Genomic DNA, 18,821 nt, shown 5'->3' on the forward strand with positions numbered 1-18,821 from the left:
GGCTCAGAGTGCTGGATACCATCTGAAATGAAGATACACAGAAAAGGTATGTGAAACTTTCATGGTCTTAATAAAATAAATAAACAAATATTACTAATATTACTAAGATTTTAATTAAAGCTTTGAAGTGTATTTTCAGTGGTACAGGAAGAATTTAAGGTCCAAGCGCCACAAATTTAAATGATTAAAACTAAAAGGAACTAGCTGATGTCTGGTCCTCCTAGTGATCCTCTACCTGTGTGAATGGGTGGATGACTGGATATGTAAAGCGCTTTGGGGTCCTTAGGGACTAGTAAAGCGCTATATAAATACAGGCCATTTACCATTTACCATTTTACCTAATCACATGAGCCAAGGGGGTCAAAAGGCTGTGAGTGAATGTGAGTGGGCGTTAAGGCATCTGGGAAAGGATCTCAAAGATATAATCTCTGGATTATAGATGGCAGACAGTTGGTGTCGTGTCGTAAGCCACCACCTCTGTTCAAAGTGGACATAGATCGCTTCTTTCACTCCTTTTTCAAACCATGTTCACATTTGTTTAACACATTTTGGACAGAGAAGACACATGAACAGCCTTGAGTGCAATGAATGTTAAAATCTGAAAATGAGATCATATTATGATGTTGATTGGCTTCATTTGTTAACGGAAATAAAATGTATGGTACAGCTGTAACATTGTAGAAGAAAATGGGAACTTGTGCCACAAAACAAACAAACATACAAAAACATTTGCTTACTTTGAAATGGAATACAGCAACAGAAAAGTCAGGACAGGGCCATGTTTACCACTTGTAGTGGGGTAGATTTGGTGGAGGTTGGTCCATACATGTGTCAGTGAATGCAGCATGAACATTCACCTCTCCCTTACCTGTTAATCAGAGGTTGTTATAGTGGTGCTTTGGTCCACTTATTCGTGTTCAGGGTGGCAAAGATTACAGGCTGTATTGCAGACCGGATTCATTTCCCCTGGCAATTCCTCACTCTGTATAACTGTTAAAGGGTGGTAAGTAGGATCCTCATGTGTTATCTACTGTTTGGCATATGGATGACCCAGGATGACTGTTTTCCCTTTTTTAGTACAGGCCTACACATTGCTGCTGTCTTGTTGTAGCCTTGTTGTTGGTTTTCAATCATTTATGGACTAAATCCAAACTTGACACCAAGTTTGCAGATGACAAACTTGGTGTCAAGTTTGTCATCTGCTCAAACTAGGAGCTCAGATATGTATTAAGGAGTGAGGAAAATGAATGAAATGATAAGGAAACATACAGAAACTTCAGTTAATGAAGATGACACTAAAATCAATCTAAAGGCTGGAGAACCTGGGGGGCCTTGAGGTGACTGTTGTTGTGATTTGGCACTATGTAAATAAAATGTAATTTAATTTAATAAGCACTTGGTCTTCTGAATATGGATCCATCATCAAAAAAAAAAAAAAACAAACCCCAGCATGTGGCAAAAGCAATAACAGAATGAAAAGAATGGGTGTCATTACTTTACATGTTTAGACAGTCTGTTCCAGTTGTGCTGCAGACTGTTTAAGTCAGGGGTGTCAAACTCAAATACACAGTGGGCCAAAATTCAAAACTGAAACAATGTCGCAGGCTAACGTTAATATTTATTGAAATATATTTATTCCTCCAGATATAAGAATGAATCTTTTCTTATGGACTCAAACACGTTTTGCTGAAAAACTGAATATGGAACAAGCAAAGCTTAATACTAAACAATATATATATTAGCTGTATAATACCAGTAGGCCAGCTCTAATAGTAATTTGGTATGGCTTCGCGGGCCAAATGTAATTAGGCTGCGGGCCAAATTTGGCCCACAGGCCAGAGTTTGACACCTATGGTTTAAGTCAATACTTGGCTTGGATCACTGGGGAACTAAAATTCTTTATTCGGGTTTCTGCAAAGCACTGGACTGTTTGGAAGGACTTTTATTTGGACTACGAATGACCCGAGGGCAGCAGTGCGCCAGTTCTACTCGAAATTCTAATAGAAGAAGTATAGCGGAAATGACGTCACTCAAACGCAACAACAAACAAACAACAGTGGTTTGAGAGTTTTTCAAGGTAGAAATCTGCTCGGAGGTTAAGAAACAATCGACCAGGGTGAGATCAACCATCAGCGCAGACTAAATTCAACCAGCAGCTCATCACATAAGTGCGTCCCTTTGATTTAAACGGTAAGATTTTAGTATTAAACACGCGGACGAAAGAATCTGTGAGAGAAACCTTCAACTCGCACCACGTGGTTGCCGTGCAGATGTTATAGGTTATTTATTTTAAAACTGTGGAACGCGCGGTACTTGAGCTCTTTCTGGTCGTACGCAGGAAATCTCCTTTTTTAAAAGATTAAATAACATAGCATTGTGGAGGTATGCAAAGACAGCGCCAGGGTTCTCGAGGCTCTTCTGGGAGCCTAAGTATAGAACCGAATAGTGGGATTGTAACGCGCTTTGAGGGTCTCGAAAAGCGCTATATAAATGCATGCCATTATTCCATTATTAAGTCGACCATAAAAACGTCTCCCCGAGCGTGAGTCCTCTATGACGAGCTACCTTTCCTTATCGCCAGTGGGCTCGGCCACTATAAAGGGCTGGCGGGCTCGTTTCCCTGAGCCTTGGGCTGCAATGGCTGATGATCGTGCCGCGATCCCAGCCACCATCGATGAGCCTTTTCTGCGAGTGAAATCCTTCGCGGCCAGTGTTCCGGATTAACTGGCGTTGGCCGAACAGATGTGTGGTAGACTTGCTTTTCAGTAGCCGCTACCGACAAAACAGCAAATAAACACCAAATGTGTCATCCGTGACATTTATAAGGTTACCTCAAACACACTCCCTCAGTCTTGTTGCTCTTTAACAACAAAATGTTTAAAAATGTCGCGAGTTTACCTGGTGATATTCTCGTGCGCGAGGCGATCGCGAAAACGGCAAACAATTAACACCACGCCGATGTTGTTCACAGGACAGCAAGAGTAAACGATCGGGAGAATCTTGTCTTCGTTATTGTTCCCCTTGTACGTGTTATTACTCCGATTTCAGCGTTTTCGCTGCACAACTAAAACGTGCAGTTTACTTTATGTTCACTCAAATTGAGTCAACTAGCGCCACCTGTGGTCAAGTGCCTAAAGCCTACAGTCAGATTAACTTGTGACACACATCTGCACCTCGTTTGAATTTGTTTCATGCAAAATACATTTGCCATGTTAATGTATTCTCTACACAGGCAGGCTATGATAACAGGATGTGAAATATTAATGTGTCATATATTTGTTCAAGACGTATTTCTTTGTTATGGGAAAGAAAATTAAAATCATGATAATCAACAGGACTGGTGATTTCAATAACTTTGTGTATATAATTTGTCATTTTCTACTGATGTAGGCCAAAAATAAATGCATAATATAATTATATAATATAAGGTTTATTTGCAAGACACAAAAACAGAAAAAATTGAAAGTTACAAATGTATTGTGCTGCAGATGTCTGTGTCACAAGTTGATCTGGCTGTAGGCTATGGCACCTTGCCACGGGTGGCACTAGTTGACTCAACTCCATTTGACTGTACACAAAGTAAATTGCATGCTTTTGTTGAAAACCGAAAACTACTGCTCTATAAGCTTGTTATTTGCTTTTGAAAATAAAATGTTATGTGCTTTCATCTATAGGGTTAGTTATATAAGTGACTTAGTTTATAAATGTTATTATCTGGCTTTTTCAGTGTTTTATTGTTTCCTGAGTGCATCAGTTTGGCTGAGATTAAAGTTACAGTTTTCACACAGCTGAATAAACAGAAAACTGAACAGAAATGTGAGATGATTGAGAATTTACTCCAATGTCCTGTTATATTTGAGGGAGCAAAGAGCAGACTGCTGAATTGATTGTCTCGGTGGTGTTTAATCTGCAAATTTAATTAAAAGTTTAATGAACTATCATCTTGTCTTTATTTTTAGTGAGCACATACGTTAAACACTTTAAGCTGTAAGCTAATGATAGTTATATAAGAGCAGGTGCATACTGGTGCAATAAGCTGTACGTTTTACAACAATGGATGCATGATGTGATTAGTTGACTATCTCAAAAATAATCGTTTGGGGCAGCCCTAGCTGGAGTACCCAGAGAGAACCGACACACTGAGGAGCAGAACATGCAAACTCCTGAGTCGAATTAAGAATCTTCTTGCTGTGAGGCAACAGTGTTAACCACCATCTTAAGTACCGTTTAAATAATTTACATGATATTAATTCATTATTTTTACTGCAATTATTTCGTAGTTTGAAAATAATGAAAAACAAAACAAAATACTGGTAGGTGTTGCAGCTTTAAGCACAAATCAGCAAACAAAGTGAAACAGCCTTTAATTTGAAATTTGGACTCCGATCATAGTCAGGTGGTGAAAAACACTCTAAAATTCTCCATCTAAATAAGCATCCACACTATTGAGTTCCTTCTTGGTGTTTCTGTACACTTTTCGCCGTGGATCTACTTCCACAATTTTCAGCCGATTTTCACCGTTCAAATTTTAAACTATTCTGCTATTTCTGCTAATGACGGCTATGTCTTTTGGTATTTTTCACTATTATACTTTTTAAAATATTAAGCTTTTTTCCTTTAATTTGAAATGAATAGGAAACTTCTGCAATTCTGCTAAAACTTAACTACTTCTTCATATTTTCACGTAGAACAACCATTCAAACTTTAAAATGTTCTCAAATTATTGGGCCATTCAGGTATAAATCAGCTTTTTCAAATCTTTTACTGTTTTACTTTTATGCCTCTTAAAGTTTTGAGTTGCAAAATTGTGATTTTTCACAAAATACATGCGTTGTTATGGTTGCTATGCACTTGGCTTCCAGTGTGCCACTGAAGGTTTCGCAGTCTTCTCTTCATGTCCGAACAACTTCTTGCTACTTGCTCAAATTTCACTCAACTTCCACAAATTATACAACAAAACGTAGGTATTTTTGCTGGCTTTCTGAAAATGTCACTATCATTGTTGTGGAATTTATAGAATTTTTGCAAATCTCCTCAGACCAACACAAAGTCGCAAAACTCTCCATAGAAAGTCAATGGAGAGTTTGTTCAAAATCACCGCTTGATTTCTATAATGAGAGGCATATTCGAATCGTCATATCTCCTTAATGAAGCAAAGTTAAGACATGAGGCTTGTCCCAGTATATCTTCAGACACTCCTGACACTCACAATTAAAGAATTTCTTTCTCACCTATTACCGTTCTGAAATGAGTTGGACTCGTTTGAGGGTAGGAAATTCGTCCTTCGCTCAGATTTCAAACTCTGGAAATGAACCACTTTTTTCTCTCGTCATAACTTTTTGTTGGATTTCCACAGAGACCTGAAAATTTCCATGACTGTTCGCCAAAGCCTGCTGTCTCTTACGGTGAAAGAATGATATCGATACTCCAAATAGATTTAGAGTTACAAAGCGTTTTTTGAAGGCAAGTCAAGGCAGTTTTTGCTTTGCTCTACTCAGTTATGGTGCATTACAAGTCAAATATCTTTAATAATTCATATTTTAATGATAAATTGTCAACACTGGAAGATTCCCCCATCTCTTCTGAGCAGAACGATGTAAGAATGACCGCTCTAGCCCCTACGGTTAGGAAATTATGGTCATTTGTTTGAGGGGAGTCGTCACTATGAGAAATAGACTGCAAAAATCCTGTGTCTCTCTGTGCTGCGTGCACCTGTTTTGGCGGGGAAAAGTACACCGCCTCTCTGATTGGTGGATTCAAATTTTGCAGCTCCCAGCCTGCTTGACTGAGCTGGAAACTTACTTCTCTCTCCCTGTGTGTGTGTGTGTGTGTGTGTGTGTGTGTGTGTGTGTGTGTGTGTGTGTGTGAGACAGAGAGAGAGAGAAATCCTTTTAATGGGATGATCTCATTGTAAGATTAAAATTCAATATATTTAGACTGGTTTACTGAATTGGATCTTGTGTGTGTCTCTCTCTGTGCATGTGTGTTTCCTTATGTGTACATATTTGTGATTGTGTGGCTGTTATATATTTTTTTGCTGATTTTTTTCATTTAACAAGTATATTTGAGGGACCCTCAGCATGTTCAGCATTTTTTCAGCTGTCCATTTTGCTTTTCCAATTTTTCTGTTTAACTTATTACTATTGTGCTAAATCATACTATTTCTGCTATTTTATAAGATTTGTGCTAAATATAGTGTTTCTGCCAAATATAGTATTTCTGATTAATTATAGTTTTTCTACCAAATCATAGTACAGTATTTCTGCTTTTTATAGGATTTGTGCTTAATATAGTATTTCTACTAAATGTAGTATTTATGCTTAATCATACTATTTCTATATATTTCTGCCAGGCAGCCAATCCTCTGTGAGGACTCAGACATTCAAATGCACATATCAGGGCCTGCACGGCTTCCCAGCCAGCCAATCATATCTGAGGTCTGCCGTTCCTTCTCTCGTCATATCTCAGCGACGGATGTACAGAGAGCAATGAAAATCGCGGTCAAAATACACCAAAGTCCGCTGATTCACCCAGTACAAGAATTATGCTTCTAGTCCACCTAGTTTTTGAGTTACATGACGTTTTGTAACTCCAGAAAACGGCATTTTTCGCCTCTCACCGCAATCTAATTCTGACTGCTCATCACCCTGTTTTTCAAGGCACCCGCTCTCTTTCCCAGTGGCGCAGTTGGTAATGACACGGGTCCGCAAACCAAAGGTTGTGGGTTCGATTCCACCTTGGTTAACATGTTTTTTTCCCCTACAAATTAATACACTATCACAGACCAGTAATTCATATTCATCATTTATTACAATTCGGCAAACTTTTATGATTTTACCAGCTTTTCTAATATGGACCTCACATTCTTGTTAACACTCCATGGCACAAATACTCTTCCCTTTAGGCTCTGTGTATGTGTGTGTGTGTATCAATAGTTCTCCCATTTTAAAGTATTACTCCTCCATAATTGTATTTCTGTTAAATCAAGGTTCTTTTATTACATCTTAGTACTTCTGCTCAATCATAGTATTTTGCTAAATCATAGTATTTTTGACAAATCGTGATTTTTGTGCCAAATCATAACATTTGTGTTATGTTAAAGTATTACTACTAAGTGGAGGAATTTCTGTCATGTTACAATATATGTCCTGATTACAGTATTTCTGCTAAATCATAGTATTTCTACTATATTATATTTTTCTTTCTAAATATAGCACTTCTGCTATATAATTGTATTTCTGCTATGTTATAATATTTGTGCTAAACCAGAGTATTTGTGCTGAAACATAGTATTTTTTCCAAATTATAGTATTTGTGCTAAAACATACTATTAATTTAAAATTACAATATTCATAGTTCATCACAGTGTCTCTGGTAAAACACAGTATTTCTGCTATGTTGTACTATTTTTCTAAATCATAGTGTTTCAGTAATGTTTAAGTATTTTTGGATAAATATATTCTTTCTGTTATCTTATACTATTTCTCCTAAATTCTTGTATTTTTGAGAAGTTATCATGTTTCTGGTAAGTTACAATATTTCTGCTAAGTTCTGCTATGCTATTGTATTTCTGCCAAGTATTATGTTTCCTCTAAGATATTGCAGTTCTGCTAAGTTATTACATTTTAGCAAAGTTCCTTTACTTCTGCAAAGTTTTTACAATTTCTGCAACTTTTCAGCTTTTTCAGCTAGTTTTTGCATACAGCTTCAGCTTTAAAGCATCCACACTGCATTTTCGCAAGAAATGCAAATTTTTCTAGTGATATAATTACTTTTGCTCTTGAAACATTTGTCACATTTGTTCATTTTTAATTTCTCCCGTCATCACTTGTCTCTTTTCAAGAATTCTCAAAACAGAATGAAGAGTAAGGATGAGGAGGTTCTCGCAGACCAACAGGTCTGTAACCAGGAGAGGAGCTCCAGTCTGAAGCAGGAGGACCCAGAGCCTCCTCAGATTAAGGAGGAACAGGAGGAACTCTGCACCAGTCACGAGTTTGAACACATCATGGTCTGGACCGGGCAGGAGAGGCTCAGACTGCTGGATACCATCTGGAAACCTGAAATACAGATACAAAGCAAAGGTATGTGAAACTATCAGGAAGGCAGGAACGAGTGAAGCATCAGTGATGTCTGCACTGGGAAGAAGGAAAAGGCGCCTTAATATCTGTTATTGTTGCTCAGTTTTCTTTTAGGAGCAGTTGACAGTCCCACAAATTGTGGTTTTCTGGAAGCAGAAACGATGTCTCACAATGTCTACAAGGGGTCACTGTAGACCAGGGGTGCTCAATCCCAGTCCTCGAGAGCTACTGTCCTGCAGCTTTTAGATGCATCCCTACTCCAACACAGCTGAATCAAATGTTTGATTACCTCTTCAGCATGCCATCAAGTTTGGAAAAGGCCTGATAACAAGCCATTCATTTGATTCAGCTGTGTCGGAACAAGGATGCATCTAAAAGCTGCAGGACAGTAGCTCTCGAGGACTGGGATTGAGCACCCCTGCTGTAGACCATAGATTTGCTTCATAGCATGTGGCTCGCAAGTTTGCTAATAGTAGGCAGCGTTGGAAAAGTTACTTTTAAAATGTATTACAGAATATATGTATTTTGTAATGTATTCAGAACTCGTTACTCAGTGAGTGTAATGTATTCTGGATACTTTGGATTACTTAATATATTCACATGCTTTTTACAACTACATGAATTGCTGTGTGATTTATTACTACAGGGAGTTCAGAATTATTAGGCAAATGAGTATTTTGTCCACATCATCCTCTTCATGCATGTTGTCTTACTCCAAGCTGTATAGGCTCGAAAGCCTACTACCAATTAAGCATATTAGGTGATGTGCATCTCTGTAATGAGAAGGGGTGTGGTCTAATGACATCAACACACTATATCAGGTGTGCATAATTATTAGGCAACGTCCTTTCCTTTGGCAAAATGGGTCAAAAGAAGGACTTGACAGGCTCAGAAATCAAATCAAATCACTTTTATTGTCACACCACATGTGCAGGCACACTGGCACAGCACATGCGAGTGAAATTCTTGTGTGTGAGCCCCACAAGCAACAGAGATGTGCAAACACAACAACACAAACGAGCAAAATAAAAGAATGGCCAACCTGAAACTAATAAATATATGTACAATGTATAATAGTGTATGCATTTCTGGATGTGTATACTAAATATTTTCCTACGTGTGTGTGTGTGTGTGTGTGTGTGTGTGTGTGTGTGTGTGTGTGTGTGTGTGTATACACATTTTTACAAATTAAATAGTAAAAAAAAAAAAAAATAATAATAATAATAATAATAATAATAAAATATATAAAATATACAGAGTTGAGACATGTGCAAAAATGTGGCGTTACTGTACAGTATGGAGTGCATAATGTTAAAGTTCCAGTAGTGAAGCTGAGGTGTCTATGACGTGTTCAGCAGTCTGATGGCCTGATGGAAAAAGCTGTCTCTCAGTCTGCTGGTACGGGACCGGATGCTGCAGAACCTCCTTCCTGATGGAAGTAGTCTGAACAGTTTATGGCTGGGGTGACTGGAGTCCTTGATGATCCTCCCCGCTTTCCTCAGGCAGCGCTTCCTGTAGATGTCTTGGAGGGAGGGAAGCTCACCTCCAATTATCCGTTCAGAGCACCGCACTACTCGCTGGAGAGCTTTGCAGTTGTAGGCGGTGCTGTTGCCATACCAGGTGGTGATGCATCCAGTGAGGATGCTCTCAATGGCACAGTGATAGAAGGTCCTGAGGATGCGGGGGCTCATGCCGAATCTTTTCAGTCTCCTGAGAAAGAAGAGGCGCTGCTGCGCCTTCTTCACTGTTTTGTTTGTGTGTACTGACCACGTAAGATCCTCAGCCAGATGTACTCCAAGGAACCGGAAGCTGCTCACTCTCTCCACAGCAGCGCCGTTGATGGTGATGGGGGTGTGTATTTCTCTGCACCTCCGGAAGTCCACTATCAACTCCTTTGTCTTTGCGACGTTGAGGGTGAGATGGTTGTGTTGACACCAGTGGGTCAGGGCGCTGACCTCCTCCCTGTAAGCCGTCTCATCACCGTTGGTGATAAGACCCACCACTGTAGTGTCGTCCGCAAACTTCACAATGATGTTGGAGTTGTTAGTGGCTGTGCAGTCGTAGGTGTAGAGTGAGTACAGGAGAGGGCTCAGTACACACCCCTGTGGAGCACCAGTGTTCAGTGTGATGGGGGATGAGGTGATGCTGCCCAGTCTGACCACCTGGCATCTGTCAGACAGGAAGCTAAGGATCCAGCTGCAGAGGGAGCTGCTCAGTCCTAGATCCTGCAGTTTCCTGTCCAGCTTCGAGGGAACGATGGTATTGAATGCTGAGCTGTAATCTACAAACAGCATTCTCACATACAGTGGGGCAAAAAAGTATTTAGTCAGCCACCGATTGTGCAAGTTCCCCCACTTAAAATGATGACAGAGGTCAGTAATTTGCACCAGAGGTACACGTCAACTGTGAGAGACAGAATGTGAAAAAAAAAAATCCATGAATCCACATGGTAGGATTTGTAAAGAATTTATTCGTAAATTAGGGTGGAAAATAAGTATTTGGTCACCTCAAACAAGGAAAATCTCTGGCTCTCACAGACCTGTAACGTCTTCTGTAAGAAGCTTTTCTGTCCCCCACTCGTTACCTGTATGAATGGCACCTGTTTGAACTCATCATCTGTATAAAAGACACCTGTCCACAGCCTCAAACAGTCAGACTCCAAACTCCGCCATGGCCAAGACCAAAGAGCTTTCGAAGGACACCAGGAAAAGTATTGTAGACCTGCACCAGACTGGGAAGAGTGAATCTACAATAGGCAAGCAGCTTGGTGTGAAAAAATCAACTGTGGGAGCAATCATCAGAAAATGGAAGACATACAAGACCACTGATAATCTCCCTTGATCTGGGGCTCCACGCAAGATCTGATCCCGTGGGGTCAAAATGATCATGAGAACGGTGAGCAAAGATCCCAGAACCACACGGGGGGACCTGGTGAATGACCTGCAGAGAGCTGGGACCAAAGTAACAAAGGTCACCATCAGTAACACACTACAACGGCAGGGAATCAAATCCCGCAGTGCCAGACGTGTTCTGCTGCTGAAGCCAGTGCATGTCCAGGCCCGTCTGAAGTTTGCCAGAGAGCACATGGATGATACAGCAGAGGATTGGGAGAATGTCATGTGGTCAGATGAAACCAAAGTAGAACTTTTTGGTATAAACTCAACTCGTCGTGTTTGGAGGAAGAAGAATACTGAGTTGCATCCCAAGAACACCATACCTACTGTGAAGCATGGGGGTGGAAACATCATGCTATGGGGCTGTTTTTCTGCCAAGGGGACAGGACGACTGATCCGTGTTAAGGACAGAATGAATGGGGCCATGTATCGTGAGATTTTGAGCCAAAACCTCCTTCCATCAATGAGAACTTTGAAGATGAAACGAGGCTGGGTCTTCCAACATGACAATGATCCAAAACACACCGCCCGGGCAACAAAGGAGTGGCTCCGTAAGAAGCATTTGAAAGTCCTGGAGTGGCCTAGCCAGTCTCCAGACCTCAACCCCATAGAAAATCTGTGGCGGGAGTTGAAAGTCCGTGTTGCTCGGCGACAGCCCCAAAACATCACTGCTCTCGAGAAGATCTGCATGGAGGAATGGGCCAAAATACCAGCTACTGTGTGTGCAAACCTGGTAAAGACCTATAGTAAACGTTTGACCTCTGTTATTGCCAACAAAGGTTATGTTACAAAGTATTGAGTTGTATTTTTGTTATTGACCAAATACTTATTTTCTACCCTGATTTACGAATAAATTCTTTACAAATCCTACCATGTGAATTCATGGATTTTTTTTTTCACATTCTGTCTCTCACAGTTGAAGTGTACCTCTGGTGCAAATTACTGACCTCTGTCATCATTTTAGGTGGGGGAACTTGCACAATCGGTGGCTGACTAAATACTTTTTTGCCCCACTGTACGTGTCTCTCTTCTCCAGGTGTGACAGGGCAGTGTGTAGTGTCAGGGCTATGGCATCATCAGTGGACCTGTTGTGGCGGTATGCAAACTGTAGAGGGTCCAGTGAGTCGGGTAGTGCAGAGCAGATGAAGTCCCTGACCAGCTTCTCGAAGCATTTGCTTACGATGGAGGTCAGGGCTACAGGTCGCCAGTCGTTCAATGAGGAGATGGTGGAGGATTTGGGTACAGGGACGATGGTGGCCATTTTGAAGCAGGCTGGGACTACAGACAGAGAGAGGGAAAGGTTGAAGATGTGCGTGAACACTCCAGCCAGCTGAGCCGCACATGACTTGAGGACGCGGCCGGGAATCCCGTCCGGACCAGTAGCTTTGCGCGCGTTCACCTTCCTGAAGCACTTCCGCACATCCTCCTCAGACACAGTGTGCGCACTGACGTCATCCGCGGTGCGCACACTGTCCGGTCTCATGGTGTTCGCTGCGTCGAATCTAGCGTAGAATACGTTTAGATCCTCACACAGAGAGGCCGTGGTCTGCGGTGTGCTGGTTTTCCCTCTAAAGTCTGTGATCGTGTTTAGTCCCTGCCACATACTCCGAGGGTTGTCAAACTGTTGCTCCACCCTGTCCCTGTACTCACATTTGGCTGCTTTGATCGTCTTCCGGAGTTGGTAATGTGCGTGTTTGTAGTCCGATGTGTTCGCGGAGGCAAAGGCGGTGTTCCGTGCCGCGCGAACATCTCTGTTAATCCAGGGTTTTTGATTTGGGGAGGATTTAACTGTTCTGGATGGGACGACATCTTCCACGCATTTCCTGATAAATGCACAGAGTCTGTGTATTCATCAATGTCTCTGGCGGCCACGTGAAACATTTCCCAGTCCGCGTGATCAAAACAGTCCCGCAGCGCAGACTCCGATTGGTCCGTCCAACAGTGCACCGCCCTCCGGGTTGGAGCTTCCTGTTTCAGCTTCTGCCTGTAGGCGGGCAGGAGCAGGATGGAGCAGTGATCTGATTGGCCGAATGGGGCGCGGGGGAGGGCTTTGTACGCATCCCGGAAAGAGGTGTAACAGTGGTCGAGTAGCCGGTTTCCACGTGTGTTAAAAAGGATGTGTTGATGGAGTTTTGGTGAGACTTTCTTCAGGTTTCCCTTATTAAAGTCTCCGGCTGTGATAAACGCTGCCTCTGGGTGTGCGGTTTCCTCACTGCTGATCGCCCTGTACAGTTCCCTGAGTGCACGGTCAGTGTCGGCTTGTGGGGGTATGTAAACAGCCGTAATAATCACTGCTGTAAATTCCCTCGGTAGAAAAGTCAAAAATAGTGAGATATCTCGCAGAGGGATGCAGCAGTCTCAAAATTGCAAAGCTTCTGAAGCGTGATCATCAAACAATCAAGCGTTTCATTCAAAATAGTCAACAGGGTCGTAAGAAGCATGTGGAAAAATCAAGGTGCAAAATAACTGCCCATGAACTGAGAAAAGTCAAGCGTGCAGCTGCCAAGATGCCACTTGCCACCAGTTTGGCCATATTTCAGAGCTGCAACATCACTGGAGTGCCTAAAGGCACAAGGTGTGCAATACTCAGAGACATGGCCAAGGTAAGAAAGGCTGAAAGACGACCACCACTGAACAAGACACACAAGCTGAAACGTCAAGACTGGGCCAAGAAATATCTCAAGACTGATTTTTCTAAGGTTTTATGGACTGATGAAATGAGAGTGAGTCTTGATGGGCCAGATGGATGGGCCCGTGGCTGGATTGGTAAAGGGCAGAGAGCTCCAGTCCGACTCAGACGCCAGCAAGGTGGAGGTGGAGTACGCAGATATCCCCCTAAAATAGCTAAAACTAAAAACAAACTAAAAATTACTTCCAAAAACATTCAGCTTTGATATTAATGAGTTTTTTGGGTTCATTGAGAACATGGTTGTTGTTCAATAATAAAATTATTCCTCAAAAATACAATTTGCCTAATAATTCTGCACTCCCTGTATTACTGAAGGATACTCCTCATACAGGTACCAACTAGACTTTTAAATCTTAATGTAAAATGAGTATCAGTAGGTTGGACATTAGGTACGGCTACACTTTTTGCTGGGTCTCATATAGAAAACTATTCCGCACGTATATGAAACAGGTCCGTGGCTCCAAACCGTAGTAAAGGGAACCCCGGGGTATTCCGTTACTACCCAACACTGTTGGTAAGGCACAAATATGGCAAAACTAACAACAGTTAAACGAAAAAGCAAAACAGTTCTTTAACCTAATTCCTAATACAGCTGGGTGTAATTGTCACAGGACAGTACAGCCGCTGCTAGGAAATTAGTGCTAAATAATTTTACCAACAAAGTATGAAAAGTTTGGAATACTCTATAGATGAGACAAACAAATATTACTAATGTAGGATTCTAATTAGAACTTAAACTTTATTTTCAGGGGTACAGGAATAATGTAAACTAAAAGGAACAAGCCGAAGTGTGTTGGTTGAGAAAGTAGAAACAATCTTGTGTCTAGTTAATGTTGAAACCTGAAAATGAGTTCATATTATGATGCTGATTGTCTTTATTTGTTAATGGATATAAAATTTCTACAGATACAAACCCAATTAAACCCAATTGGACATTGTAGAAGAAAAACAACAAAACAAACAAATATACAAAACATTTGCTTATTTTGAAATTGAAGATAGCAACAGAAAAGTCAGGACGGAGCCATGTTACCACTGTTTTCTGTCTTCTTTTAACAACAGTTAGTGACCTGAGGAGAGCAGCTGCTGTTTTGAGTTTCTTCCCATTTTTCTCTGATATAAGATTCTAGCTGTTGAACAGTCCTGGGTCTCCATTTTCATATTTTTCACTTTCATGCAAAATATTTTCAGTGGATGAAAGAAACATTTGCCATGTCTGCAGGCAGGCCAGTTCACCACCTGGACTCTACTAATACAAAGCCATGTTGTTGGAATAGATGCAGTATATGGTTTAATATTGTCTAGCTGATGCAAGGCCTTCCCTGAAAAGCCCGTCGTCTGGATGTGAGCATTGTTGAGTTAGAAACTTGACGCCTAAGCAGCCAGTTTGATAGGAAATTCCATCACAGAAGAAAGTTTTTGACCTGAGCACTAAGAACAAGCAAGTCATCCTCATTAATCCAAAGGATGCCATGTCCATGTTTTCAAAAAAAAATTCAAATTCTGCTTCAACTGACGACAATTGAGACCAAAAACCTAAAATCCGAGTAGAAAAAAAGTTATATTTTTTATTGTAAAAACCACAAACGTGTTTAAAAAAAATCATTTTCGAAACTTAAAATGCAAATAGAAATTGTACATTTCTAAAAATTATGCACACGTTTTGCAAATATTATAGTACATGGTACTATGTACCTAAAAATGCACACATAAGACGTAGAACTGACACAAAACAACACAACGACTAAACTACACCCTAACTATACCCTCCAAACATGCTAAATGTCACAAATCTCTCACGCATCAAAACTTGCTCTCTCGCTTTCTTTCGCTCGCTCGCTCTGACTCGCCAGTGTCACTCCTAAAACCTCCACCTCTTCCCAAACAACAAAATGCCACATGTTGCCACATCATTTTCGATTGGTCAACATGGTACATTTTTTCACTAATGGGGAAGGAAAGGGGTGTTTTGTCTTTTTCTCTCACAAGATAAAAAGGAGTGTTTGCTAGCGCTGTCCTTAAAAAAACACTGTTTTTACAGTTTCTTCCCACTGTAAACACTACTATTTTATTCAGAAAAAAACATTGTGTGTATTTTTTATCATACGTCTGTTTTACGTGGCCTGTCAACACAATTTAAAAACTGGTATAAAGTTTGAAGTCCGCACTTTCGACCCAAGTTGAAATGGAGACTCTGGGTCGTTGCATCTTGTTGCTGTGTTGTCCTAAATTGGTGGTTTGATTTTTGGCGCGTCAGCACGTCCGTCAACCCTCAAGCGTTGACCAAGTTGAGCATGCATTTCTATTGTTGAAAGCTAAATTTGAGACAGAAAGGCCTACAAACAAACAAGACCTGAAAGTCACTGCAGTAAAGGCCTGGTAGAGTATTAAAAAGGAGAAAGCAAGCATCTGTATTAGAAATGAACATGATGGGTTTTTTTTCTCACATTTTTATGCCGTGTTTTCATTCAACCTACTGAATTGAAGCTGAAGGTCTGCACTTAAACTGCATCTGAGGGGTTTTATTTAAAATTCATTGTAGTAATGTACAAAATTAATATGTAAGAAAATGCAGCAAGATCTTTTGATTTGTATGTAGCTCCCCAAACTTCAATTTATTCCGGTGTATCTAAGTGTCAGTATCACTAGCATAACTGTTTGAATTACACTGGCGTACGTGGGCGACATGCTCATAGAGAATTTCTAATAGTTGATGAGATGTTTTGTTTTGTTTTTTTAATGTTCGAGTTTCTGTTTTTTTTTTTTCATTTTATGTTTTTGTTTTTGTCTCTTGAGACTTTTCAGATCAAAAGATCTGTAAGGAGGAAGAGGTTCCTGCAGACCAACAGGTCTCTAACCATGAAAGGATCTCCAGTCTGGATCAGGAGGATCGAAAGCCTCCAGAATTTAAAGAGGAGCTGGAGGAACCCTGCACCAGTCAGGAGGGAGAGCGGCTTCTTCTAAAGGAAGAGACTAATAAATGTATGGTGACTTCTACTCATGAGGAACCTGAACCAAGCAGTGACTTTCTTTCTAACAACTGTCCTCAGCCAGAGTGGAGCCAAGGCCAGGAAGAAAGTGAGCATGTGCACTCAGGATCAATTACAAATGCAAATACAAAGAGGAGAAATCAGAGAAAGCAAAGTGGAGTAGAGAGCCAGCTCATGTCATATAGTCAGTGTAAGCCTGACACAAGTAGAAAGTCTGTAAAATGTGAGATTTGTGGAAAAACCTTTCAGTATAAATACAGACTGCTTAACCATCTAAGAGTCCATACAGGTGAGAAACCTTATTCTTGTAGCACCTGTGGGAAACGATTCATTCAGATGAACGGCTTAAAAACTCACATTAGAACCCACACAGGTGAGAAGCCATATTCTTGTAGCGCCTGTGGGAAAAGCTTTAGTGGCGCATCAGCATTCAGAGTTCACATGAGAATCCACACAGGTGAGAAGCCACACTTGTGTAAAATATGTGGTAAAACATTCAGTCAGGGGGCACACTTGAAAAGGCACATGAGAATCCACACAGGTGAGAAGCCCCATTCTTGTAACACCTGTGGAAAAAAATTCAGTGATATGGACAGCTTGAAAACTCATATGAGAAACCACACAGGTGAGAAGCCATATTCTTGTAGCAGCTGTGGAAAAAGATTCAGTGACATTGTGTGCTTCAAAACTCACATGAGAATCCACACAGGTGAGAAACCTTATTGCTGTAGCACATGTGGGAAAGGATTCCGTCAGCTGAGCCACTTAAAAACACACATGAGAATCCACAAAGGTGAGAATCCATATTCTTGTAGTCTGTGTGGAAAAAAATTCAATTGCATTCTGTTCTTCAAAACTCACATGAGAAGTCATACAGGTGAGAAACCTTATCGGTGTAGCACATGTGAGAAAGGATTCCGTCAGCTGATCCACTTAAAAACACACATGAGAATCCACACAGGTGAGAAGCCATATTCTTGTAGCGCCTGTGGGAAAAGCTTTAGTGACGCGTCAGCATTCAGAGTTCACATGAGAATTCACACAGGTGAGAAACCATATTCTTGTAGCGCCTGTGGGAAAAGCTTTAGTGACGCGTCAGCATTCAGAGTTCACATGAGAATTCACACAGGTGAGAAGCCAAACTTGTGTAACATATGTGGTAAAATATTGAGTCAGACAACAAACTTGAAAAAGCACATGAGAATTCACAGTACATGAAAGTGTCAAAGGTGGAGGAAAGAGTTCAAATGGAGCAATGTTCAAAGCGGAGCTTCACTACAATATATGAGGGAAAAGATTACCTCATATTTAGTTCAATTTGGTATTTTATGTCCGTAACAGTAACAACTGTTTGTTACACTAATTGGTTTGTTACTATGATGAATGTTTTTCTGTACAGATAACTGTACAGATAACATGTATATATTAATTGTAGATGTTAATTTTTTTTTTTACCTAATCAACTTTGTTATAAAAAACATTTTTTTTTTTTTATTGCAAACATTTAATTCATCAGTCATTCTGGTTTTCCTACAAAAGATTTGAAATCATTCAAGTAATACCTAAGACCAAAAATCTGGAGTCATTATGGACTGGAAGTCACTTCATGTTGTGATGTTGATTTAGTTAGTTGTGCTTTTTATTTATGTATATTCATTAGTATTCATTCCACCTCATTTAATTTCTGTATTTAATGTATATAAGTTTAGATTAGTTATTTATAGTTGGTTTACACAGCTTTGTGTATGTATGTGTATGCATATGTAATGTATATATAGACGTGTGTGTGTGCGTGTGTGTGTGTGTGTGTAAGAGAGGGATTTACATTGCTGTGCTTGAGAGCCACCATCTACTGGAACCAAATTCCTTTCTGATTTTTATAGTTTAAAAAGAAATGTCAAAAATGATTATAACCAGGTCTTTGCAGCAAACAACATAACAATGTTCTCCTTTATTTAGCTTTTTTCCACAATTTGTTTCTTGGTGTCTGACTATGTTTTATATAAATTGAGAAACTATTTATTTAAACTCAGATTTTTACAATGGACTTTTTCACCCAGTGTGCTTGAATTTGGGTCTGTTATACTTAAGCCCAGTACCCTGTTCAAATTCTTGGGCAGTCTACAAAGCATTGTAGTTTCATTTGTATTGTGAGAGATGTTAGATTGGG

General features: G+C 40.3%; 1 protein-coding gene across 2 annotated transcripts; it reads left to right on the plus strand.

Annotated features, from left to right (window-relative positions):
- Nucleotides 1-1,842: 1,842 nt before the first annotated feature.
- On the plus strand, nucleotides 1,843-18,318 carry LOC113010256 (zinc finger protein 501-like). Of its 2 annotated transcripts, XM_026149252.1 has the most exons (4): nucleotides 1,843-2,190; nucleotides 7,844-8,081; nucleotides 16,458-17,696; nucleotides 17,781-18,318. In XM_026149252.1, exons 2-4 carry the CDS (start codon nucleotides 7,859-7,861, stop codon nucleotides 17,867-17,869), a joined length of 1,551 nt encoding a protein of 516 aa, XP_026005037.1. In that variant the 5' UTR covers nucleotides 1,843-2,190; nucleotides 7,844-7,858; the 3' UTR covers nucleotides 17,870-18,318. The 2 variants fall into 2 exon arrangements, with proteins under 2 accessions (XP_026005037.1, XP_026005036.1); XM_026149251.1 differs by having other exon boundaries at nucleotides 16,458-18,318.
- Nucleotides 18,319-18,821: the final 503 nt, after the last annotated feature.

This window comes from Astatotilapia calliptera, chromosome 18, assembly GCF_900246225.1.
Source record: "Astatotilapia calliptera chromosome 18, fAstCal1.2, whole genome shotgun sequence".
Lineage (NCBI taxonomy): Eukaryota > Metazoa > Chordata > Actinopteri > Cichliformes > Cichlidae > Astatotilapia > Astatotilapia calliptera.

Coding starts and splice junctions, on each gene's coding strand:
- LOC113010256 (XM_026149251.1), top strand. CDS start 7,859: ATGAAGAGTAAGGATGAGGAGGTTCTCGCAGACCAACAGGTCTGTAAC. Junction 8,082..16,457: donor AATACAGATACAAAGCAAAG/GTATGTGAAACT, acceptor TTGTCTCTTGAG/ACTTTTCAGATCAAAAGATC.